General features: G+C 49.9%; 2 protein-coding genes across 2 annotated transcripts in view; both read right to left on the bottom strand.

Annotated features, from left to right (window-relative positions):
* Positions 1–4,797: 4,797 nt before the first annotated feature.
* On the bottom strand, positions 4,798–13,204 carry CLEC19A (C-type lectin domain containing 19A). Its single transcript, XM_027655058.1, has 5 exons — positions 13,114–13,204; positions 7,521–7,686; positions 6,955–7,048; positions 6,059–6,191; positions 4,798–5,273 (listed from the first exon to the last, which is right to left on the bottom strand). Exons 1-5 carry the CDS (start codon positions 13,202–13,204, stop codon positions 5,194–5,196), a joined length of 564 nt encoding a protein of 187 aa, XP_027510859.1. The 3' UTR covers positions 4,798–5,193.
* Positions 13,205–15,840: 2,636 nt separating this feature from the next.
* SYT17 (synaptotagmin 17) overlaps positions 15,841–25,946 on the bottom strand; it is a 34,008-nt gene continuing 23,902 nt past the window's right edge. The window contains exon 8 of the mRNA XM_027655080.1: positions 15,841–17,013. Coding sequence (XP_027510881.1) covers positions 16,817–17,013 — 197 coding nt within the window. The 3' untranslated portion in view covers positions 15,841–16,816. The remainder of the gene's footprint in view (positions 17,014–25,946) is intronic.

Here is a 25,946-nt window from a genome sequence, read left to right as displayed (position 1 = left end):
TCAAGCCTTCCCCTGTCCCATCCTTAGCCGGTCTCCCATGATGAGTCACTCAGATTTTCTTATCCCAAGCAACTGCAGAGTATAAATGGATGTCAAAGGGGATGAGCAGAGCAAGCACCCACCTCCTAGGCCAGGGGATATGTTACTGGGGGTCTGCAGGAGGGATGCTGCTATAACACACCCACACTCCAGCAAAGCTCCCATTCAGAAATCTGCTCAATAACAGCACCGTCCGCTTCCATACAGCCCTTGACAAACAGGGATCTATCAGCCTCCTGACAAAGAGCTTCACAAATGAGGCAATCAGCAGCCCAGTATAATTTTCAAGAAATACAAATGAGCAAATATCTAGTTGCCATGGTAACTCCAAGAGCCGGACTAGACTTTTTGCAGATTCCCAAATACAGCTACATTTTGCAAGCGCAGCAGGAGCTCAGTGCCCAGGACCTTGCTCAGGGACAGCAGCCAGGCATTGCTGAGCAGCATCAGCTCTTTCAGGATCAGCCCAGAACAGCCCCATCCTCCCTGGCCAACTCCAGGGGTTCACATGCACGGTGCCAGCTGCGGTTCCCTTTTCTCTCACCTCACCTGTGTCCTTCAAGGCTGACTGGCTTTCCAAGCCGGGACCACAGCGGGAATTGCACTCCTGTCAGATCTGTGCTTTGCCTCTGATCAGTGGCAGCTCTGGCAATTTGCACCCAGGAATGAAAGTTTCCAGCCAAATCGCTGAGCCCCAGCAAAGCAAAAGTGGTTAATAAAAAACATAACCACCATTTTTTAGGCAGCTGTTCTGCAGAGCCCTGTGCCAAAGGGGGACAGGGATACTGGCCCACAGCCAGCGCTCCTCACCAAGGCAGTTTTCTCAGGAAGCCTGTAAATCCTTGGCCACAAAAGAGGGGGAGATTTTGAGGTACCAAGAAGGAGCAATCAACAGCAAAATGGACCCTGACATGGGACAGCTTCTGTCCTGAGCCAGCCCCATCCCAGGCTCCCCCAGGCTGGAGGAGCCCCTGGTAGCCTCTCTGAGGGGAACTGGTGCTGCTGGAAGTCTCACTGAGCTTTTGCAATTAGTTAAGGTGCCATCACACACCAGCAGCTCCCACGGTGTATAAATCCAGCTTGACTCATGCCTCTTGATGGCTGCCTCAGCCGAGCCCTTTGGCTGCCCAGAAAGAGATACATTTCCCAGCAGGTTTGTCCCTGCTGGCTCCCAGCATCCCACTCATTCCCTGGCAGCAGCAGAGAGCAGCTGGTGCAAGGTGGGATGGGAAAACCCTTTTGCAGAACAGCAGGAATATCTCAATTAAGCCAACATCCACTGGGACCTACACAGCCAGATCCTGCATGTCTTCCCCATGCCCCACTGCTCCATCTATCCCAGCCATGCACATTCGGGATGCACTAAAGCTGGGGAGTTTAACACTAACCCCATCACACAGATGGGCAACATAATTTATCCCAGGGGCTTGTTTTTATGATGAGCCTCGCTGCTGCAGCCAGTAAATGTCTGTAATGTACTGTCTGAGCTGCTGGAAGCCTGTTTTTTGGTCCTGAGATATTTTTGTTCTCTGTCAAAGGGAACCACTCTGCACCATCCCGGCCGCAGGGCAGGAGCTGAGCCGCTACTCAGGCAATTAAACCCAAGGGAAATGCACAAGAAAAAGCTCATGATTCAGCTGTGCAGCCCTTATCCTCCCAGTCATTTTCAGGAGAAAAAAAATCTTACCAAATTAATAGAGGAAAGGACAGCTCAGCCCAGCCAGGCATCGGAGCAGTCAAGATAGTCACCAAGGAGGAAAATCCTCACCAGGCTGTGTCTGGGCAGGACCATCCAGTGACATCCAGCTGTGACAACCACCTCCCATATCCCAACATCCAGCAGCATATCTCAGAAAATAAAGAATAATCATAGTAGGAATAAAAGGAATCAAAAGGTCAAAGGTGCAGGTAGGCCCATCTCTCCCTGCTGCCATGCCAGGGCTGGGGACAATATTGTCTGTACAGCTCAGAAACGGGGTATAGGAGGGTAAAGGCACTTGTCACAAAGAGACTGTTTTGGTTCACTACCAGGCTGCATCACACACTGTCCACACTTACCCCAGCTTTCATGCACTACAAAAGAAGATGTTCAGCTCCTAAAAAAATCGGTGTCATAAAAGGACCCCCAGAAATCAACCACTTGCAAGTGATGAGCAGGAGAGCTGTGGGAAAGTCCTGCTGCTGCCAGCTCCCCACTGCCTGCACCATATAGCAAGTCAGAAGGAAGAAATTCAAGCTAACAAGGCAGTGAGGGGTTGTGGGACAAGGAGCATGGAAAAATAAAAAGTTCAGCCTGGAGAGCTGGAGTGCCTCCCAACCACACAAATTCTGGGACCGTCCATGTCGAGGGAAAGGGCACATCCCAGCTTCCATCAAGCCCTGACCTCACCAGATCCACTAGAATTTAATTAAGGAGGTGAAAACTCCTGTTGTTTTCTGAATTTCATTTGATTACTGTGAAACAGAAGACACTGGCAAGGAGAGATAGTTGATTTTTAAGAAAGGACCCTGGAGCCTGAGGAGAAAGACAGGGGGGTTGCAAAACAAAGCCCCTATTAACTTTGGTCCTGACTTTCAGGTCATGCATGTTCAGTTCTTTTTACCTGGAAATGAAGATATTAATTGGAGGTGACAGCTTTCATAGAGCTCCCCATTAGCAATATTTTTAGCCACAGTAGGGCCCAGGTCTTCAAACACTTTCCCAAGGGAAGGTTTTAACCTTTCTTTCGAAACATCTCATACCACTTGCAGGGAAAAAAGAAGTTGTTTGGCTCGAGGCATACCTATCCCCAGCCATGGTGAACTCCCAGCTCCTCTGAGCAGGGGACACGGGAGGAAGAGGGAGAAGAAACTGGGGAGAGGCAGCCTGGAGCCCAGAGCAGAGCTCGGCACCGTGCAGCAGCTCTCAGTGTGGCTCCCACCCAACCCTCCCCATAGTGATGGGCTCTGGGCACAGCCAGCCCAAAGGGACTCTGGGGGTCTGCTGTCCCCACTCCCTGTGCTGTGACTGATCTCCCACACGGAGATGGGACAACAGCTCAGCACTGGCACTCGGAACCAGGAGTTCATCAGACACGTCCCCCACCACGCTTGGTTCCTCAGACCCTATTCTGCCACAGACAGAAGGTACTACACATCAACTTCCTTTAGCTTGTTGGATCCAAGAGCTTTTTTTTTTTTAAACAGCTGGTTTCTTTACATGCTGTTATCATCCATACATAATTTATTGTTTTCAAACGAAACAAAAGCACATCCAATGTTGAAATCTAAAACTGAAAGCTACACAAATTGTTTACTTTCCATATAAATATATGGATAACCTGTGTATATAATATATATAAAATCTAATAAAAGTAATATAGTTTCATTTATATGTATTATCCATTTGTATATATATTTATATAAACATTTTAATATATTTCTAAAAATACATAATTAGGGATGACAGTGCTTCATTATTTTAGAAACTTGCTCCAGCACATACATTCCACTTACAACACCACCATTGTCCCCACCAAGTTTTCCAGTTTCTCTCCAAGTGGAAACATATTTCAGCCAAAAGCTGAGCTGTCATCTGAGGAAGTTCCAAGCTCCCAGTGGAGCCCCAGCTACCTACCTCACTGTATTCAGTGTGATCACTCTGGAAAGTCTGAGTTTTGAAATGTTATATTTCTAAGATGGTGACATCAAGGGGGACCAGACAATTTTATGGGGATGCTTTTACCCATCTGTGCAGGCAGTGGCTGAGATGGGTCAGTCCAGGGCTGTCCCAGCTGCTTTGGTGCTCTGAGACCCTGGGGCTTTGCCACAGCAGGAACCAAATGGGCACACGGCTCCCAGGAGAAGGCAAGGGGCCCCTCTGCAGCCCCCTCTGCACAGGGCTACTTGCAAAGCCACCTGGATTCTATAGGGCTGTGTGGGATCAGAGTTCACATCCCAGAGCTCCCCGGGGAGCACTGGATTTATTGCATTTGACTGGGTCCAGTAGTGCCCTTGGAGCTGTGTCCCCTGAAGGAGAAGCATGTTTTTACCTCCATAGCACTGCCTTTCCCTTGGACTCTGGCATCAGCTTGGTCCCACTTGCATTCAAACCCTGCAAATTCACCCACTTACAAGGAGGAGGGTCCCACCTCCCCACTGAGCAGTTCAAACAAGGCACACACTGCAGCTGCCACAGCCACACATATCTCCCCAAAAATGATTTACCTGGAAGACAGAAGTACCTCTGTGGTGTCTCCTGCAGCACAGGAGGACATCAGCAAGGACTGAGGGAAAGAGCATCATTTATTTCATGGGAATCAGGGTTGCACCAAACGCTACAAGCTCTCCCCACTCGGGACAGGGCTGTGAGGGTGGGATGACCCCCAGCTGGTGTGTGTCAGCCCCTCACATGCCCTCCAGCTGATCCAGTCATCCCTAAGTAGCCAGGGCCAAACCCTGCTCACCTGCTGCAGGCTGGGATGCTGCAGAGGTGTGGGGCAGTGGTGACGCTGTGTTCGCTGGGGGCCAGGCAAAGGGCAGGGTGAGCACACAGGCTGCCCCAGGGACCCCAAAAACCAGTCAGGGTCAATGAAATAAACTTTTCCATGCACCCACTCCCCCCCCCCCCCCCCCTCGGTAATACAGGGCAAATTGGGGAAAAAACAGTTTTTTTCACACAAACCCTGGGGAGTCGCTACTACTCGAGTCCCAGAAAGACAGAGGAGCCTCCACCTGCTGTTTGCTGTTTATTTTAGCAGAGAGAAAAATACTGTGGACAAGAGGCATTTTGCATAACTTAACAGAAAATAACACTTTTCCTTCACAGATCAACAGGCAAAAACACTTCCTACACATGGCTATTTTTTGGTGCTAACAGTTCGATGTACTGGTAAAATCATGGGCTTCCTCTAATATGCTGTGATAGTTAATCTGAAACCCAAACCAGATTTAGGCTTGAGGGGCTCCTTTGCTGTTGAATGTAGCTCCCATCACTGTAGAGCGCCAGGTTTGCCCCCAGGGCACTCCCAGGAAGGATTTTACAGCCAGGGGCTGTCTGGGGATGCCAAGCAGTTCCATGGCTCTCACAATCCATGCCATGTCCTGACTGCTCTTCCCTGGCATGGCTGGAGAGGTGACCCAAAATGAGGGGGAGCACGGGCAGCACCAGCAGCCTCAGTCCAGGGCCAGCGAGGGGATCTTGCAGACGAAGGGGAAGGCTCTGCCACAGGCATTGTCATTCCAGGAGCGCAGTGCTACCCCCCAAAAAACCCCAGACATTAGCTGAAAAAAGGCACAAGGAAGTAACTATACACCACCCTTGGGACCAGGACCTCCTGCCATTTTGGGAGGCTTTCCCTGGGTGTGCTCCCATTTGCACCACTCCCAGGCATGCCCCCTCCCAGCATTCCCCTCCCCATCTGTAGGGGATCCTGGGCCCCAGCTTGGACATGGTAGTGGAGGAGTAGCTGCAAACACAGTCCTGTACCCCCAAATATATCAGGAGGCTGCCCATGGACAGGGCATTTATGTATGTCTGGGGGTCTTGACACAAGTGGCTGGTCTCCCTGGCAGTGAAGATGTGAAGTGGGATTTTTGCACAGGCAGGGTCTTGTCCCACTTCAGCAAGATTCCCTGGCCTGAGCGTGGGAGAGAAAAGGTGGCAAACCAATGGCTGTTTCCATGAGCCTCCCATGTGGGATAGGAAATGGGAAAATTTGACCTTTGGCTAAATTTGGTAATTCTTCAAGGCAGCTGATGTTCCTGCCCTGCTGCTGCTATGAGAGAGGGAGATGGGTTGTGAGCAGTGGGAAAACAAGTATGTGTCTGTGTGTGTCTGTCTGTGTGTGTGTATGTACACGGTGAAAAGAGAAGACATACCCCTTCTCTGTAATGAAGAAAGAAAATAAGACTAAAAAATTGAAATAAAAATCCTCTGCCTGCCTCCAAACTCTTCAGAAAAGCAGGAGCTGTGGTGCATTGAATTTATTGACAGGCAAACAACACTGAAGGTGCCCTCAGTACCCAGTGCAGCACTCACCACTGCTGTGTCTGTACCAGATCTGCACACAGTCCTCCTCCTCTGGGATGGAGTGGATCCCATCATCAGGCTGACTGCCATCCCAGTAGTGGTAGTCGTAGGAGGAGCCGTCTGTCCACTCGAAGTGACCCTCCTGGCATGGGATGGGTGGAGAGAGGCCGTCACTGCAGACCCACGACTGCAGAGGGTGAGGGGCCCACTCCCTTGGAGACCCCATCTCCATCCCCAGTGCCACACAGCCCAGGGACATGGGGAGAGACTGTCACCACTCAGCAAAGGCCAAACACCTTATCTGGGGTTTACAACTGAAAAGTTCCAAGGACAGCCCCAGAATTCAGTGTTCTCACCAGAGGAAGCCCAGAAATTAAATCCATATTTTCTTTTTTAACACCCCCACCCAATTCTGTGTTCCTTTTCCTCTTTTTTTTCCATTCCTTTCTCAGTGTCTATGAAAAATTTGCTGACATGGGACTCTTCTCCTGATGGTCTCAATTTTTCTTTCTAACATATTAGACTATATATTTCCAACATGTCAGCTTTGAAAAGTCACAGAGTATCACAAGAGAGCAATGGAACTTGGTGATTTTTGACACTGGAGACCTTTTCAGTTTATTTGCTCTTCTTGAACAAGCAGTACAATACTCTTTCTATTAATCCAGTAATAAAATATGAATAATTATTAATAATTTATATTCATGTTAGTAGCACTTTTAAAAGCAGACTGGAAGGGAAGAAATGACAACTTTCTCCATGCACTGCACAACAGATCCTATGCCACCACCTGGTTAATGGGGCTTTAAGGGGCAAAGGAGAAAACCAAGTGCCTTTACAGGGGGAAAACGCAGAGAGGTGAATTTTTCAAAGCCATTTCCCACACGATTTCAGAGAGCTCTCACCTCACGCAGGTCGTTGAGTCCCGTCCAGATGTCGGTGGGGATGCCGGGCACGCGGCTGTTCACCAGGTCGTACACAAACACGTTTTCTTCCCAGCTGGCAAAACAGAGCAACATGGAGCCACCGAGGGGGTATGTCAGCAAATGGTCAGGAGTGCCCCTAAGCATTCCCCCTGCCACTGGACCCGTGGCCAAATGGGTCTCTCTCTTCTAATTACTACTTTCCTGGATCTGGGCAAGAGGAGTTGGTGAGAGCTCAGGGAGAGGGAATGAGAGAAAAAGCCTGTGTAATCATATTGCACTTCCATCCCTTTTTCAAGAGTAAAAAACACAGTTTGGGGAAATTTAGGGAATACTATGCCAGTTTTCCTGCCAGTCCAGGAAAAGACATTTTCTATATCACCTTTGTGTGCCCAGTGCATCAGACTTGACCAGGTCGCTGCTGCAGAAGGATGCTTAGGCTGGAGCACGAGGCTACAGCTGACAGAGAGATTGCGCTGTGGGAATGGGACTTTGTCCCCATTTTCCTTCCTCCCCATGCTGTGATGACATGCTTCTGCACCCCTCACCTGTGGATGGAGGCCAGCTTGGCTGATCTGATGCCAATGGAGAACTCGGCACAATAGAGGTCGGCTTCAGCCCAGGTTTTGTTGATGGGGAAGTACCGGTAGCAGTGACCTTCGTACTCCGTCCAGAAGAGTGGGCAGGAGTAGGCGTGGACAGGCTCAGGCATGGCTGGGGGCAGAGCAGAAGACAGCTGGGGGTGGTGAGGCAGCATTGCCAGGCAGCTGAGCAGGCAGTGGAGGCAGCAGTGCCCAGCCCTGCTCCCCCACCTCACCCAAGGCAAGTAACCACCAAACACACGCACAGAAAAAACGATCACTGCGGGCGCTGTACAAAAGTTTGCAAAAGTGAAAACACATTTTGCACAAGTTGTGGGCTTCTCAGTTTTAGCATCTGCCTAAACCAGGAGGGATATTCCAAGCCAGCTTGACATCATTTTCAGAAGAGGGTGCTTAAAATAAAGGCACTAACATTTGCTACTGAGGAAACCAAGATAAGGGCTCCTCTCGCCTCTATCAGGCACCACCAGTGCTCAGATGGGAGCTGACAGCCAGGGCTGCGGGGTTATGGCCGCGTTCTGCCCTCCTGCAAGGACAGCCTGCACTTCCTCCCTCCAAGGAAACCCCTCACCATCCCTGTCCGTGGATGCAGCCATGCACGTACGCATATGCTGGATTTCAGCCCCATAAATAGCCGGGTGAGGCGCGCGTGCCGCCGGGAGCGGTGCCAGCCTATCTGCCTCCCACCACGAGATAAGAGCTGGGGCCACGGAGCTGCTCATCATCCCTTGACACTTTTCAGCACAGTGGGGAAGTTGCCCCAAAAAAGGCCATTGTGGGGGCAGGATGTCTTTCTGGAGCCTTCACAGTTGCCGCTGTGTAAACACAGCAGTGGCGTTAACATGTTGCTCTGCTCTCCTTCATGCAGTGCTCCCTGTCATGCATGGGGAGGATGCAGCACACACCACACACCCCCCACACCCCCCAGCACACACAGGTGGAACCCCCAAATCTTGGGGCTTAACTCTCTTAGCTACTGGGTTTTGAGCCTTGGGGCATTGCCAGCTCCCCCCAGCCAGTTCCCACATCCCCATGGAGTCCTTGTCTGGGGTCAGAGCTGCTGCTGGAGTGAGCAGGGCAGTGGGCAGGGTGGGTTGTGCAGGGGTTGAGAGCAGACATCAGATGCCATCAAACTATCCAAGCAGGTAACAGGCTCAAGCCTGGAAAGGTCAGGGTGGTGCTACAGGGCCTCCAGTACTGAGAGGCTGTGGGGAATGGCTTTTCCCAAGGGTGGGGAGAACAAAACCCTGCCAGCGGCAATGAGGGATGTGGCCACAGCAAGGGAAGCAACAGCAAAGGCAAAAGGAGAGGCAAGGTGAATCCAAAGCAGCTGTGTGAGTGTTCATGGAGCCAAATCCTTCCCTGTGCCAGTGCTGCCAGCTCTGGGTGATAATTTCATATTTCATCAGCTCTTTCAACATGGGGATGTCTGAGTGTTCTACAAACAGCCAGCCCCCGGGTCCCTGCTGTCACAGCTCACTCCCAAGTGACAAACCACAAATGCAATGAGCCTTTTTTCCCTCCTGAACAAGGCCAAGTCAACTGCCAGGCTCTGTGGGGCTGTCACCCTATCAATCTGCCTCGGGTCCTCCAGCCATCCCTCCGGAGGAGCTGAGGCTGGGGGCAGCTCTGCACCCCACAGCAACAAACTCTTGAGGGGCTCAAAGGGCTCTCCCATCCTCCTCAGCACTAATTATGGGCTATGGAGGAAAAAGGATAAGGCATGCTGGCCTGGAAGAGCAGCATAGCTTTAGGGGAGGGTGGCCAAATTGTAGCCAGCTCAGTGGCTGTGCAAGGTTCAGCTCTCTGGTTCACACCTGGCCATACTTGCATTGGGAAAAACCTTAGAACAGCCCTAGGAAATGCAAATTATTTTATTGTAGCAATAGAGCAGGACCAGAAACTCTGAGAGCTGATGTGATTCCCTGGGAGTCAAGCACTCCTTCCCTCATGATGCTGGCCAAGGTTCCCAATCTCCACCAAACACAAAGAAGAGCAGGGGCAGAGGGTCAGCTTCAGCACCAGGTCATGGGTGAGGCATGTACCCCCATTCAGGGCAGGGCTGGGATCTGGTCCTGGCTCACAGAGACTCGAGGTTGCTGTTCCTTCTTGTGGAGGGCAGCGAGAGGTCTGCGCCAGAGAGGCACCACCAGCAACTGGGATTTTATTATAGCGCCTCGACAAACTCCTCACCTCTAGCAGCGTGGTGGCAAAATTCACAGGGCTTATCCCAGCAGCAGCCCCAGCAAACGGAGCCTTCACTCCTGAGTGCTAATTGCAGTGGGCGTCCCAGTGTCCTGGCTCAAAGACGGGTCCATCAGCACCCCGACTGCCAGGCAAAATCACCCTCCTGTTTGTTCAGAGCAGCTGAAACCGAGTCAGAAACTGAGACAGTCCTTCTTTGTTATTCCATACTGCTTCCCATTAGGTAGCATTAATTTGACGAGCTTCAGTGAACCAGAGGTGCCTGAAGGAATTTAAGGTTAAATATACCAAAAAGGAAAATATGGGAGGTCAGCTTTTAATTAGCATCTCTTCTGTTAGGTCAGGATCAGAGGCTTTGGCTGTCTCTTTGGAGGAGAACTAATGCTCCCAGTTTTACAGGCAGGAACAATTAGGGGAGCTGCTTTATTTGGGGTCTTCGAGGGCTATTTTTAGAAGAAATGCCATAAGAAATCTGATGTGTGGTTGTGAGTATAGGAGCCTACTCATGACTCTAGGAAACCCTAGAAATCCAAGCCAGTAGCTGTGGGTGCTATTTTGATCTAGAAGAGGACAAGGGTAGCATTTTTGGGATATTTGGACCAAACCCTCACTTTTAAGCACAGCAGCAAAACATCACCCCAGAACCATCAGCTCCTCTGCACAGGGCAGGAGCAGCACAGCCAGTGCCTGTAGGACAGGGGTTCCTGTTGACCCCAGGTCAGTTCATCCATTTGTCTCCAAATTCCTGGTGAAAAATGATGCAAGAATCCTTTCTCCCTTTGCTTATTTACAGCACAACACTTTTAAGGGCAGGACTATGTTTTAAGGCAGCACCAGCAAAATAGATGTCCAGACTTGGCTGAGGATAAGATTCAGATCAGGCAGCTGTTACTAAGAAAAGCTGGAAAACAAGTGGTTTTGGATCAGAAAAATCTCTGGATTTGTGTCAGTGCCAACAAAACTGGAGCCTTTTTATTTATTTACTAGCTGAGATCCACTGTAGAACCACCAGGAACATCACTTATCAAAATCTTGCAGAAGCTGGCACTGCTCTGCCAAGAAGTTTCACTTCCCCAACTGGCCTCTTTCCAATTAGAAATAATTAACTGAAAAAGTCCTAGCCAGTTTCACAAGAGGTTTTTTTTCATTCCAGGATGCTACTGGAAAAAACAAAACAAAACAAAACAAAACAAAAAAAAAACCCAACCAGCTGTGTGGCTCCCAAACACTCAGCTGGTGAAGAGCAGGTTTGCTCCTGATCAGCTTCATCCCAAGGTACAATGCTGCCTCACCTCCACAGATCCACAAATTTGAGATATGAAGTTTGGGGCTAGGAGACGGTTGGCAAGAGATGCCCATGCAAGGAAGATTCCTGGGCTCCATCAAAGGGTTTTGGACAGCAGATCGGGTCAGGTCAGTGCTGACAGCAGATGCTCTTTTTGCTACAGAGCATCAAAGAGCTCCATTTCATCAACAGCTGACAGCTCACCAAAAAGTTTAGGGGCATTAGGAGACACCTCACTGAAAGGCATGGTCTTGAGACATCCCCCCCTTGGCACATCCACAGGCTAATGATCCCATCTGACCTGAAAAAGCAAGTGAACCTCTTCAGCTCTTGGCAAGCAGCTGGTTTGGAGGCTTGTCTGGAGCTAATGCCAAGGGAGAAGAGCTGAGGAGATCCCTGTCAGGTTGGCTGGGCCCTTCCCAGGGCAGAGCTGCCCCCAGAGCAATAATATCCAAGGGCTGGGATGCTGAGAGCGAGGGATGGGGAGTGGCCCCAGCTGGCAGAGCTGGGGCTCGGGATGAGCATCCTGGTGCTTGCCAACACCGAGCCACCTCTTATCAGCTCATGCCACAGGGAGGGTCAGCAGCATGGCTTTACCCTGGCTTGGCACTGCTGGAGCAGTGGGCAGTTATAGGGCATGGGTAAGACAACAGGGCTGGGACAGGGGACCCCCAGGACCCCTCCAGGATGGCTTCAGGAGAACCTGTCTGTGGCTAGGCTGGGGGGTTCAAAGTGCCAGCTGAGCCAGACCTCCACCCCACCACAGTCTTGACACTATGTCCTCATTACTGAGCAGACCCAAAGAATAGGCATTAAAAAGGGGAGGTTGTGGGCTGAAGCCTGTGTCAGGGGCTAAGACAGTGCTGCTGTGTGATGTTAGGATGTCTCAGGGCACCCATGGATTTAGAAGCACTGACAAACAATGCCACCTTCATGTTACTTGCAATATTTGTCTTTCATTAACAGATGAAAGAGTCTCACACTGAGTGTCCATGATCCAAGCAAGCAGATCAAGGGAGGGATTTTGGTCTCGTGTGTCTGGGGGTTATATGGAGCTGGAGGGAATAATGTCCACTGATGGATGTGGAGCTCATTTAGGCAATATTTCCACACTCTGAAATGTTTTTTAAGGTGCATATTACAAATCTCCAAGTAAAATATTTAACAGTAGTTGAAGCACATTGGAAGGGACATTCTTTCACACCAAGGGCTTTGCTTTTCAAAATCCTTTAATGAAACCAAGCTGGTTTTACAGCTGCCAGGTATATTTGGAGTTATAAGGATACAGCCAACACCGGGAGCAACACTCCTGCAGCTGGCACTGACAGATAGGAGTTATCTTGCAGAGTTTTTTTCCTTCTTAATTAGTTTTGGCAAAGCTCCCACGGATTAGTTGTCTGGCAGGAAAGTTGGACTTGTATCGATCCTTTTTCTCACGATCTCACTGAACAGCACTTAAGGACCCCTTTCTGCTCAAATTCCCAATAAACCTAACATGGTGTGAACAAACTTGGAGCAGCAACTCTCACTTGCACCAACCCCATGTAAAAGTTTGGAAGAAACTTAAATGACATACAGCAGTCACCATCACCAAGAGCTCTGAGGGAAAAAAGGGAAATAAGGGGGAATCCCATCCTTGTGGCCACTTTTCACACACAGTAAGTGTGAAAAAATTAACGGGCAGCCCCGGTGGCCACGGCCCTGCAACCCTCACACGTGTGCCTTGTGCAGTGATTCCTGCAGTCCCCGCAGGACCCACGGCAGGGCCACGGCCCCGAGCCACCTCTTGGTGTTGAAGAGCAGACACTGACACACAGAAACAAAGCCAGCCCAGAGAGACCTTCAGCATCATGAGGAGAGGGACCAGGGCTGCCCTTCTCACGCCCCCCTGGCAAAGAAGAAAGTTGATTTCAAAGAAAGTCAGGGATTTCTGGAGCAGGGGGGAGCCAGCTGCCGGCCCCGCGGGAGGCACACGCGCTCCTTCCCTGCCGCAGCCAGCGCCCCTTAAATCACCTTCACCCCGCGCCGCAGCCGCCGCCGGGCACTCACCTTGGCTGATTTTGATGTTGGTCTGGGGGAAGGCGTGGGCGGCCAGCAGGGCGGTGGCCAGCAGGGCGCACAGGGCCCGCCCGCAGCCCATGGCCGGGCCGCCCGGGCTCCGCTGCCGGGCGCTGGGGTCGCGCTCGGCCCGAGCCCCGCGGGCTGTGGGGGGCGGCCGCCGGCCGGGGCGGATATAGGGGCCGCGCTGCTCCCTCCCCCGAGCAGCGGCTCCTCCGCAGCCCGCCCCCGGCTGAGCCCGGCCCCGCTCAGCGCATCCCAGAGGGGACCCGGGCCCGGGGCGCGCCCCCAGCCCGCCCCCGGCTGAGCCCGCCCGCGCTCAGTGCATCCCAGACTGGGAGTCGGAGCCGGACCCGTGCCCGGGGCACTGCCCCCACCCATCGGGGTGCACGCTGCTCCCAGAGAGCCATTGTCACCCTCCGGAGCTGCAGGCGAGCAAGGACATCACCCCTCCTCGCCCCTGCAGCCGCATCCCGGGTTGATATTTAGTGTCCCCATCCCGCGGCGCCGCGCCGGCTGCGTCCCTCGGGATGCTGGGGACTCTGGGCAGCCCGTCACCTCGGGGGGGTGACAAATGGGACCTTCTGCCTGCGGGCAAGGCCGGCAGAGAGCGGGCAGGGGCGGCGGCGGGAAGGCGAGGGCTGTGCTGACACCAGGGAGCGGCGGGCACCTGGGGAGGCAGGGGGAGAGGGTCCCAGGGCTGCAGGGCAGACGGCTGTAATACATTAATGCCCCATTTTGTGTTGTTTTTTTTCTTGGTTTGGTTTTGTGGTTTTTTTTGTTGCTGTTGTGGTTTGGGTTTTTGTTTGTTTGTTTTTTTTCCTTCATTTGCTTTGTTTGTTTTTTACCCAGAGCAAGGCACTACAACAGCCTGGAAGAGGGAACCCCCAGCTGTGCCCGGGGCTCCAAGGCTATTTCAGAAACGCACACAGTGCCCATCTGCCAGGTCTGTGCTGGGTCCATGCAGTCCTGAAACAGCAGAAAACCTGGTATGATACAGCACTCTGTATCATTAATAGCCAATATTATCCAGCATGTATCCTTCCTGTGGTCAACATTTGGTCGGACATAAACTTCATGTTTTTAAAAATATTGTATAAAGTCCTTTCCTAACTGTGGCAGTGGTAAGGGAAAGAGCGCAGACACAAGTACTATAAAATTTTGTGGCCCTGTTCCATTTCCAATTTATGCCTTAAATCAGCATTGAACAAACTGCTTAGGAACACAGTCAATGCTGTTCCCTTTTTATTTTTAGCTACTAATTAAAATATTCAGCATTTTTTGGGACTTCAGTTGGGATGACCATTTTTAGAGGCAAGATTCATATACAAACAATTGGGAGTGATAGGAGGCCTTCAGTACAATAAAGCATCCAGACTTACTCCAGAGACAGTAACTCATTCAATCAATTTTCTATATTAAGTTTTCTTTGCATTAAATAAAGCCTTTTAAGAACACCTCCCCCTCACTTGCATACATTGATCTGAAACTATATGGCTCAAGGAAAAGCTTATTGCTACAGCAGACCACTAAAAATGAAGGAATTGAGATTATTAGAAGTCAAGGCATGCCTTCTCCCTTCTTTCCTGTGTGTCATCCCCAGATAAAGCCAGTGTTATAAACAACTTTCAGCAAACTATGGAACAAAAATCTTTTGAGTATATTAATCTATTTCCAAAGCACAGATGTTCAGGGAGGAGAGATCCTGAATAATTTTTATCCTGTTTCTAACAACAGACCCACCGCAGCAGCATCCCCCCAGTGCAGGTGGGAGCATCGAGCCCCCTGTGCTGCTGCCCCTGAGCCTGGCACAGCAGCTGGGCACCAGCTTTGCTCCCAGCACTGGGACAGCACAAGCACGTTAAGCACACAGTGCCAGCTGGAGTTGCAGCTGCACTTTGTGTTACCTTCCAATTTCACCAACCACGAGATGTGCTTCACCTGCTGGGTGCAGCCCTGGGAACAGGTCTCAGTGATTCAGCCCTCACGCTCCTCTCGTTTCCCATCCTGTGTTCTGATTGCCCTGCAGGTAGGGAGCTCCTCAGTGTGTTTTCATCCTGCTTTTATTGACCTTTCCTCTGGGTTCTCTCACCAATTTTTGGCATCCTCTGTACATGACAGCCCCCTCCCTGTGAAACAGACACCTCACAATTCCGAGGACAGACTCAGGGCAAGAGTACCTTCTGTTCACATTTCATCCCCAGTGTTGAGCAAAGCACATGGCTGGGCTCAGATCAGCTCCCATGGAGCTCGTGCTCCTGCCCACAGGCTCCAGATGGAAGAATATTAATGTCCACAACAGTAACTGCTGAAACTACAGCCCCTTGTCTGAACCTTTTTGACTTTTCATAGAAGATCTTCCTCCTACAGCATGTGTTTGCCCAGGACTCCCCATGGGGTCCCTCTCCACTCTGATTTATTAATGAGACAAACCTGGAGGAAGCCAGAGAACTGTTGACCTCACTGCAGGACAGAGGAGGAACCTCACCTCGCAGAGGGGCAGGTTAGATCCACAACGCGCTCAGAAAGAAGATGCCCAGCCCTGCAGCAATCACTGCCCCACTGCTGTGTGCTGCCAACACAGAGCAGCTCCCAGTTCATCTACAGTGAGGAACAAGGGGGTAACCATCAATGTTTTGGCTTTTCTTCTGCCATAAGCATAACTGAAGGAGCTCAACAGAAAGGTGAATTCTGCCAAGAGGTATCACCCCAGTCTACGTGGCACAATTAAATAGAATTTTATTTTCAATAAATATACAATCTGCATCATACCAGACAATATACTGTGAAAAAATAAAATGTACAGAAGCAACCAACAGGACAGCTTGACCGTAACTAAGTTCGCTTGGTGACCTGGAGAACTACCAGGGTTAACACACACAACACAGAAAGAGCCACTGCAGTCTGTGAGAGAATTAAAATTGTGTATTTTGGGTCTTCTTAACCGCAAAAGTCCCTGCAGGAGGTTTCTTTTGCACAGCACAAGTTTGGAAGGATGCGAGCTGGTTTTCCCGGTACAAATGGTATTGGAAATGTTTATTTTGCTATATCATCACTGTATCTACTACACACACAGACTGCTATCGAGAGTGGCAGGTCTTACTGCTGACGGGACATCAGATCCATCTGACGTGGGGCCGCACAGCCACACGCGTGCCCCGGCACACAAACGCACGCACTAACAGGAGCTTAATTCTGTTAAAACTAGTACAAGGACAAAACTGGAGTCAGAATCGATTTCACCACAGGTTCTACTGTTTAAAAAAATACTCTAGCCTAATTACCACGTTCACCAACGAGAGCACATGGGTACTTATATCTCTGAGAGGATGAGCCATGGATTTGGACTGGAAGGACAGCAGAGGCAACTCCCAACTCCTCCACCCACTCTGCGCTTACCATGGCACCTCCACGTGCAGCCCGTGCCGCCCGGCCACGCGCTCTGCCACGCGGGATGCAAACAGCTGAGCGGTGCCGGGGGCAAGCAGCGAGAGGTCTGGCCCCAGGGGAACAGCCAGGACCCGGTGGGACATGGTTCACAGACGCCAGTGCGGCCAGTTGGGTGCTGGCAGCTGCTTCAATCCAACAGAGCTGCTGTGGGGTGTGTGTAGGGTGTGAGGTGGGGTGTTTTGGTCACTGGTTTATTTTTTTATCTTGTCCGCCTGCTTGGTCTGGCTGCCGTTAGTCTCCCACCTCATGTCACCTCCAGGGATGCGGGGGAGACGCGGTCACACTCCTCCCGGGACCGCAGGCTGTGCCACTGCTCCACGGCCGTCCGGTGTGCGTTCAGCATCCGGCGCCAGTGGTTGGACTCGGGGGCACCTGTCGAGTACTGCCCGATCACGATCCTCCCAATGAAGTCATTGCTGCTCTTCACGTTGTGCCCGTAGACTGGGGAGAGCAGAAACAGAGAACTGGTCAAGACAAAGGCGCCGCTCGTCCACCCAGAGCCCTGCCCCAGGAAACCAAATATCCTGCACGTGTCCCCTCACACTGTGTGCCAGATGCTGGCATTTCTGGTGTGTGACTTGGCACCTCAAAAATTTTAAAGACCAAAAGAGGAGTTTGGAAGGAATAAAATAAGCTGTACTACAAACTAAAATACAATTCAAACAAGCAAAACACAGATCCACAGTTATCATGGAATTTAGCAAGGACAGGTGAAGTAGAATCATACAGTGGTTTGGGTTGGAAGGGATCTCAAAGATCATCCAGTTCCAGCTCCCCTGCCATAGGCAGGGATACCATCCAGTAGAGCAGGTTGCTCAAAGCCCTGTCATGTCTGGTCTTGAAGCAGAATTACATCATGTAAAGAAGTGCCAAAAGCTCTGCCTGGGCATCATGAAATGACAAAAGCAACCCTGCAACCTGTGCCTGGGGAAATGCAGAAGCAGCATCTCACACTCTCCTCCTCCAAATGCACGTGACCCAAACTGCTCCAGTGCTAATCGACAGCCCTCCCGACTGGAAGACAGGAACTACACACGTCCAGGCTGTCAGCAGGATGTTTACACGGAAATGATTTGCCATAATTATCACTGCAGCTACTTGTTAGAAGTCCAGGAAAGAAACTGAGGGAGAGACCCCACACCCCATCCTTTGGATTAGCCCAGTCTCCTGGAACAAAAGACTGAAGACAGCAGCAAACCCTAATGATGGGCCCGATCCTGGGAAAGGCTGAACACTCCCACCAGACAGGAGCAAAAGCACTTTGTGTGCTATGAATTGAAGCCCTGCTTTGGCTCATTAGAAAGCTGAATAAAAAGTCTTTGCAAGCTGAAGCCAGGATATCCACAGGCACTGGCTAGAATATTAAGGATTAAAAAATCTCCTCAGGAAAGAGAGGGATTTTTAAGAACAAATGTCTGCAGGAGCTCCAAATCCAGCCAGGCTCGTGTAGCAAGAGCATGTTCAGTGTGGAGTGGAGCCGTGAGCCCAGCACTGCCATTGCTGCCCCTGCCAGCAGCACCAGCTCCCCAGGGCTGCTGGAAACCAGCACTGGCAGCAAAGCTACATCTGGGATCCCTCACAGCACACCCTTCCAGGCAGGCAGGACACTGAGCACTAGGCACTTGACCTCACTTTTAGCGGGGCACCTTTGTCAAGGCTGCATATTTCCTATTATAATACACCCCACAACTGATTAGTGTTACTTTAATGTGGCACTCTGTCACATCCACGCTCTGCAAAGGCTTGGTCCTCGTCACTGCACCAGTCTGGGATCTTGTTCCCTGGGTGACTCAGGCACCACCTGCCAGTGCAGTACCAAAATCAAGCTGAGCAAGGTTACATCTCACTATATCTCTTCTGACAGCTCTGACACACACAGTTCATGGGCAGAGATGCTTCTGCCCACCAAATTACCTGTGGATATTTTAGGTAACGGCAAACCTTCACACGCCCAAGTAATTTGTCCAAATAATTGCCCTAAAAAACCCACTCCACAACTCAGACTCCTGTAAGTTTATCTTCAAACAATGATTTGGGGTTCACTACCCCAGCAAGAAGACTGCAGCTGTTCTGCCCATCACCAGCAGCTATCTAGGGGTGATGCCATCAACTCTCTGAGATGTGTTGCCGAGCAAGTGCCCGTGTCAAGAGGCCAGGTTGGTGTTATTTGGAAAGGCCACCTTCTGAGGATGTGGTGAGGAATTTTAAGCCATCCATTTCCAACTAGTACACAGCTTGTCACGGTTATTAACGAGTTCTCCTACAAGGCAATGGATCACAAGTATAGCTAGCAGGACTATACTAAGTGTCCTGCTATGATTTATTAGCCTAGAGAAATCAAATATTGTGATAAAATTTATGTGCCATATAAAAGTACCTCCAAAACAAATTTTTAAATAGGATTTTTTCCATCTTTTTTTTTCCCATTCTTTTTTTTTCCAAAATGAAAGAAAATGAAAAAAAAATGAAAGAAAATCTTGGGAGACAATACCAAGTAATTTAAACCAAGAAGTCTTACAGGCCATCAATTAATCAAAGGATAAATTAACAGAGGGGAAGTACCCCAGGCATACAAATTCTTCAAAAACATTCCATGCCAGGACTGTAAAACAAGCAGGTGTCCTAAGTAAGGGGACCTGTTATTTTACTGTTGATCCAAGTATTTTGAATTCCTGTAATGCAACTTGCTAATCTCATCGTGTCAGGTAATTAGCATGCTGAGTCCTTTGGGGTATTAATGAGCTAATTATACAAGCATTGTTGCTTCTATCATTAACTAGTGTAGAGAGCACAGAGACTTATTGCTGAAGAACAGGGAAGACATTTTCCAAGGCCAAATGCTTACTCACACACAGACCATAAGAGGTGGCACTAGATCGATCTCAGGTTAACAAACTCGCAGCTTCACCACAGCAGCCTTCTCAAAAGATGAGAGATCTCTGTGGGCCAAAAATTCTGCTCCACTCATCAGTTCATGAGCCTTTTAAACTCAAGGACATGCTTTTCTGAGAGGCTAACTGCTGTATTGCACTCATAAATGGCCAGGATTTGCTGAGCAATTTGCTGATGGCTGAGTGGTACCGAGCTGTGGGACCTTACCCAGGAGAAGTTGGTATTGTGAAAGTAAGCTCTTTCCTTTACTCACATTCAGGAGCACAATTTTTCCTGTTGCTATCATTGGTTCTTCCAAGAACAGCTTGGAAAAGAGAACTGTAGGAGCCCAGAGGCCCAGGAGAGCAGCCGAAAGCAGAGGCTGGCTGTGCCGCCAGCACTCATCATGCTGTGGGCTTCTGTCCTGGCACAGGGAGGGGGAGCAGCTCCCCAAGTCCTCCCTCGGCTGCAGCAATCACTTCTCAAACACAGGAGCAACTGTTTCCTTCAGCATCAACAAGCAAGCACCAGCCACTGCTGCGCTGTTTACGCTCCTGTCTGACACTTCAGCCTGCTCCAAAACCCTGCAGAAGCAGTTACTGTCACACTCCTGATACAGACCCCTCAGGTACTCATGGACTGACAAGGGCTCCTTGTGCTCAGCCTCAGGAAGTAAAAAGCACCTGCTCTTTCCTTCCAGCTTCTTCCACAATAGGTAGAGGTGGAGAAGACCCTGTGGTCCAGCCATGGGCAGCAGCTGAGCACTGCTCCATGCTCCAAGCTCAGGTGACAGTACAAGTGGACTGAACTGTGTTCCCTGATGTCTGAGTATCCCCTGACAGAGTCTGAAAGGAGCTCAGAGTAAATTTCAGATTAAATCTGCCCTTGGCCACAAAACACAGTAACTCCATGGAGCTGCTCAGAGGCAGAAAATGAAGTAATTATCATCTGGGATTTTCAGACTGACCCAGACTCTGGTTATGAACAGGTGGATGCTGCTTTCCATTTAAGAAACCTATTTTCCTGACAGAAACTATACACCTGATCTCATGAGCTTTTTTCCTACCATCAGGGTAATTTACACAATAGCAACATCCATTTCTAGGCCAACACAGAGCAGAAAGCAATTAAAGAAGCAGAGGTCAAACCAATTCCTTCTGCAGCTGCTCTTCACCAAGGGATGCATTTGGAAACAGAAAAGCTCCTTAAAAAGAAATTCTTCATAATAGAAATGCTGAAATACAGAAGAAAATTGGGTTCACTTATGTCCATTAAATGGGTTGAATTCTTGAGAACAAGTTACATGATGTAAATAAAACATTTTCATGTTATACACTTATTGATGCAGCATTCCTAAATGATGCATATCAAAGTGATGGGGCCCTCAGTGCCACATGAAACATCTTTGGGGTAAGGGCCCACGTGCCCCACAGGGCTCCTGCACAGGAGGGGTGGCTGAGGGCCCCCCAGCCTGGCTGCCTGCTCCCTGCAGGGCTGAGAGCACAGCACGGTGGGTATCAGGCACTGCACAGCCCAGAGCTTCTCCCCAGCAGGGCAGCGACTTCCAGGGGATGTGATGACACTTGGAGCTCCAACATCTGGCTCCAGGTGCAACTCCAGCCTGAGCTTTCCCCTTGTCTCCTACCAACTTCAGTCACCTGGAACCCCATTTTACCAGTCAACTGTTTTGCATGTCACTACATAATCAACCCATGAGGTTGCCTAGGTGGCATCAGCCCTGGCACCAGATCCAGCCAAAACACCCTGAGATTTGCAAACTGCCTACCTGTGAAGAGCATGACTGCAAAGCATTTGTCATCTGTGAGTTATGTGAAACAGTACAATTTAAGCTGGCATTTCAGATACTAATTCATCCTTTGATTGAACTTATTAGCAGACTTGGAATGACCAGGGAGGAGCACTGACTCAGAAAATTTCCTTAAGCTAACTTCAAGGCTACCAGTACCATATATGTGATGGGGAAAAGCTTGTGACTTGCAGCTGGGGCCGGTCACAAAACCTCTGCACCTCCTGCAAACCCTTTTTCAGATGTGCTCAGCAGTTACTCAGCAGTTAAGGCTGTGCTGCACCACCAAGTACGGCCGCATAGCGCCTCTGCTGCTGCCTCTCTGGGAGCAACAGCAGAGGAATCTCAGCGTGCTGGAACAGCTGAGAGCTTCAGCACATGTAACTAACTCTTCTTCAGTCACCTACATCGTTACCTGCAAAACAATTAAAACCATTTAACTCAGAGAAAAGAAAAGTAAGCAAAAACATGCCCAAGGCTGCACATGGGCAACTGAGGGGCAGAGTCTCCCTGAGGACACAGGTCTCGCAGGTTCTCTGGTAGAACCACAACACTGTTTGCACTGACCCATCAGCACTTCCTGCACTTCCCACTTCAGCCTCAGCGCTTGGCAAGGTCTCAGAAAGTGCCCCCTTCACACACCTGCCCTGCTTGGACAGGCAGTGCCTCACCCCACCCTCAGCAGGCAGGAGACAGTGCCCATCCCTCTCTGTGCTGACCACCAAGCACTGCCACCAGCCAGTGAGGGTGAGCTGTCAGGTTAAGTAGGACTGAAAACTAATTCTGAACTGCTTGACATCAATATTGAAAAGCTATTTAGCACGAAGAGGTGCTGCAAGGAGCAGCAGCAGCTGGGCTAATGATGCACACCGAGAAGGTCACAGGTATGGACCAAATCCTGCCCCTTGCTCCCTGAGCGTGGCCCCTCATATTTAGTAGAGAGGAGAGAAAAGCATAGGAGAAGATGCCGTGTTTTCACATTTATCAGTTTAATCTCCATCAGGCTCTGATGTGCACATAAAACTCACTTCCCAGCCTCTCCTCCATGAGACTGCTCCCTGCAATGTCTGCACCTGCCCAGTTCCAGGGGGAACTGGAACTACTCGAGCGCGTGGCCGAATCCTGGCACAGCTCCAGTATCCAGCTGATGCTCCACAAGGGAGAAAGCCACCACAACAAGACACTCTCTTTGGAAAATCATCTCCCTCCCTCAAGGGCAGCCCCTGTGCTCTGGCTGAGGCACCCAGGGAAGGGGACCCTGCAGATGCACCCCGAGCCAGGCGTTTGCCTAAGCAGGGTCTGGCCTTAGACAGGGAGAGGAAAGTCCTGTAGGAGACAGCAGGGACCCAAGGTGCAGGGAAAGTGCAAGAGTACAAGTGTGTCTTACAGAGATCTCAAGGGCATGCAGGGATGACACCTCATGAAATTACCTCATCAGGAGAAACTGGAGTAACAGACTGGATGCATCTATCAGAACAGCCCAGAGAATACTGAAAAGGAGTATCTACAGCTGGCTTTCTCCACCTCCAATTCCTCCTTTTTTAAAATCGCATCTTCATTCTCTGCACTATGAGCCCCAGATCCAACAAAGCACATGGATGGTTTCATGCATATTTACACACCTCACACAAAGAGGCTCCAGACCCAACCCCATACAGCCCCTCCATACAGCACCTGCACGAAGGCAGGGATAGTCGTGAGGGGGATGCAGCCTCTGCCTGCACGACCATCTCCTCTGATGGCCACAGGGCCAGGCACAAGCATTCCATTTCCAGACACTGCTCTGCCACCCACAGCAGCTCTCGCCACCAAGACTTTTCCTCATTTGATACACGGGGAGATTCTGGCCTTGCAAGACTTTTGAGCAATTCCTTTCACCATAGCATGACCCAAACAAGATGAAGTGCAGAGATCAGGAGAAGCAACACTGCTTAAATTAAGGGGCTTGGCAAAAGCAGTAAGTACTGATCAGCCTGGAGAGAGGGGGATTTGCTCCTTTCTTTAGGAGAAAAAGATTCCCCCAAAATTCCAGAGAACTCCAGCACAAGCCGTTTCTGCCACATCTGATGTGGTACATTTAATAAGGCTACTTGAAGAACCTAATTCTGCCTTTTAGGCAAGCAACAGATTGGCTCAGGAAGCATTAGCATACTGTTGCTCTCACCAGGATTAATGGTGTTTCACTCCTCCTCATTAAAGAAGCCAGTGTGCTGCAAAAAGCCAAATCCATCCATGGAGCATCTTCCCTGAGTGACCCTGGGTCAGGATTGGGGCTGCAGGACTTCACTCAGTACCTCCAACCAACCCTTGCCGCCTGCTCTGCTGTCACCTGCTCCAGGCTGACAGACAGCATCTGTCATGGAGTGGGACATCCAATCCCCCACAGATGGGGATTGAGAATTGAGAGCAACAGGGACCTTCCTCCTCCCAAAGGGGATTTGAAGCCTTTGCGTTGTACCTCTGCAGAGAGGCTCTGCCAGGCAGGACAGGCTTCAGGAGGCCACTGTCTCCCCCTGCCAGCACATCTCTCTGTGCCCTTCTCCCAGCACCCTGAGGTGTCCTCACAAGACCCGTTGGGACACCTGGAGTGGCCACAGCCCCTGGAGCAGCCTGGAGCAGTGCACTGCTCTCCTCAGACCTGGGCATGGACCATATGGTGTCTGCTGCATAAATGCATCAAGTGTTTTATAATGCCAGACACAAAGGCCAAATTCTGATCTAAATTAAACAGGTATAAATCCCCAGAAAACCCGGTGCTGACATCAATGTTTTTTTCCATTTTTTCTCCTTTGGCTAAGGTGGGATTACACAGGTTTAAGCAAGGATTAGACTTTGCTTCTGAGCTCCAGATATGGGAAATATACAGACAGTCCAATACTTCAGAAAGACACATTTAATAGACATTAAGAAACAATTTTCCAGCATCAAGTTGTCTAATTATCCATCCATCTAAAAGTTGTTATGGTGCCCAACATGACAGTCCTTAAAAGAAGAAACCACTTCTTCCATCAGCATTCCGCCATGGGGAAAAAGAAAAACAGTTTAGTTTGACTCATACATTAGAGAAGATTTGTTCCCCATATATGTGTGCAAAAGACAAAGTGCCTGAATGTTTGTTGGGGTTTTTTTTGTTGCAAAGAAAAAGCAACAAGAGAAAGGAGAGATGAGCATCTGAGTCAGCAAGTCAAAATGTATATGTGTGATGACTCCAGATACATGGAGGTTTCCATCCTGGCATCTCAAGGTCATGCTTCCATACAGCCAGGGAAATCAAAATTCAGGTGTATTTCAGGGAAAGCCTGAGGATAAAAACATTATCAACCTTCAACCTGCTCAGCTAATTGGGACATTTCAAAATCAGTCTGTTAATTAAAAAAATACCACTGAAAAGCCTTGCTACCTCTGCATCCTGTTCATGGAACATTTACAAATCTCATGCAGCAAGCAAACACAATAAACATCACCTTGTCTCCAACGTCTACATCACAAATCTGACCACCAGAGCTGATGGTGAAAAACAAATAGTGTTAAGGGCTGAAGAGAGAATGCTTGTGAGCTGCACCCTCAGCCAGCACTCACAGGGAAGATCTCACCAGCTGTCACACACATATCAAGGTCAACTTCTCCACTAACAAGCAAACCCTAGCCCAGTCAGCTTCCCTCCCCCAGGCAGAGCATCCTGTCCTGCTGGAGCTGTGGCCAACTTCCACAGGGCAATGGGGCAGAGGGATGAGCCCCACCACTGCTCTCCATCAGACACCATCAGCTGTCCTAGCTCCAGCTACACTCCCAGCCAGGTCAGATGGCAAAGCAGGTTTTCCCTCTGCAATTGCACAGACAGTATCATGAGAACGAAAATGATTTTTCCCTCTTTGGGGACTCTGGTCTCTTCACAAGCCATAAAGATCCTGCCACTGTAAACATGCACAAGAGCTTATTTAAATGGAGAAAGACACACACAGTCACCACAAGGACCTCGGGGAGATAAATATTCCCTAACTGTGAATGCTGAAGGTTGCCTTTTTTTATGGTAAGTGATCAAAAGATGTTAACGAGTCACCGAGATGCAGTTTGCCTGGAGTGCTGATGGTTTTTATTGGGCCATCTGGGCTTTACTGCAACACAAACAGCATTACTGACGATTGTTATTAACAACATTATAATCATTAACAAAATACTACAGTGCTCGGATTTCAGGTGTTGTCCACCCTCCCACTGCACAGCCCAGGATTTCTGAAGGTTAGGCTGGGATTTAGAGGACAGCCTGCCCAAAATCCAGCAGTGGGGACCGCACAGGGTCTCTAGGCACCCAGCATCCAGCTCTCCTGAGCACAGAGGCTGCATCTCAAATAACCTTTTTTCTTCTTGGAAATGACAGCTGACAGCCTTGCTGTCAGGGCCAAAATCCACCTTCCCCTTACAAAGTTGGACAAAGAGTAACCAACACCTTTGCTCACAGGTATACACTGTTAGGAGAACACCCTGCCTTTCACAGCCCGCCCCATTTCTCTGCAGCAGGTGAGCCCATGATTTGCCTGCACTCAAGCACAAGGTGGCACATGGGGGGATGATGTCAAGTTGCCAAAAAAACAGGAAGTGGAAAAAAGAACCATCCAAGAGTGCATTTCTGTTAGATATGGCTGTTTACTACCTAGACAACATATCTGATAGAGTAAATGAAAAATCAAACATCATC

Source organism: Corapipo altera, unplaced genomic scaffold (assembly GCF_003945725.1).
Source record: "Corapipo altera isolate COAL_440 unplaced genomic scaffold, ASM394572v1 98, whole genome shotgun sequence".
Taxonomy (NCBI): domain Eukaryota; kingdom Metazoa; phylum Chordata; class Aves; order Passeriformes; family Pipridae; genus Corapipo; species Corapipo altera.
This window is presented reverse-complemented; position numbering and strand designations above follow the sequence as displayed.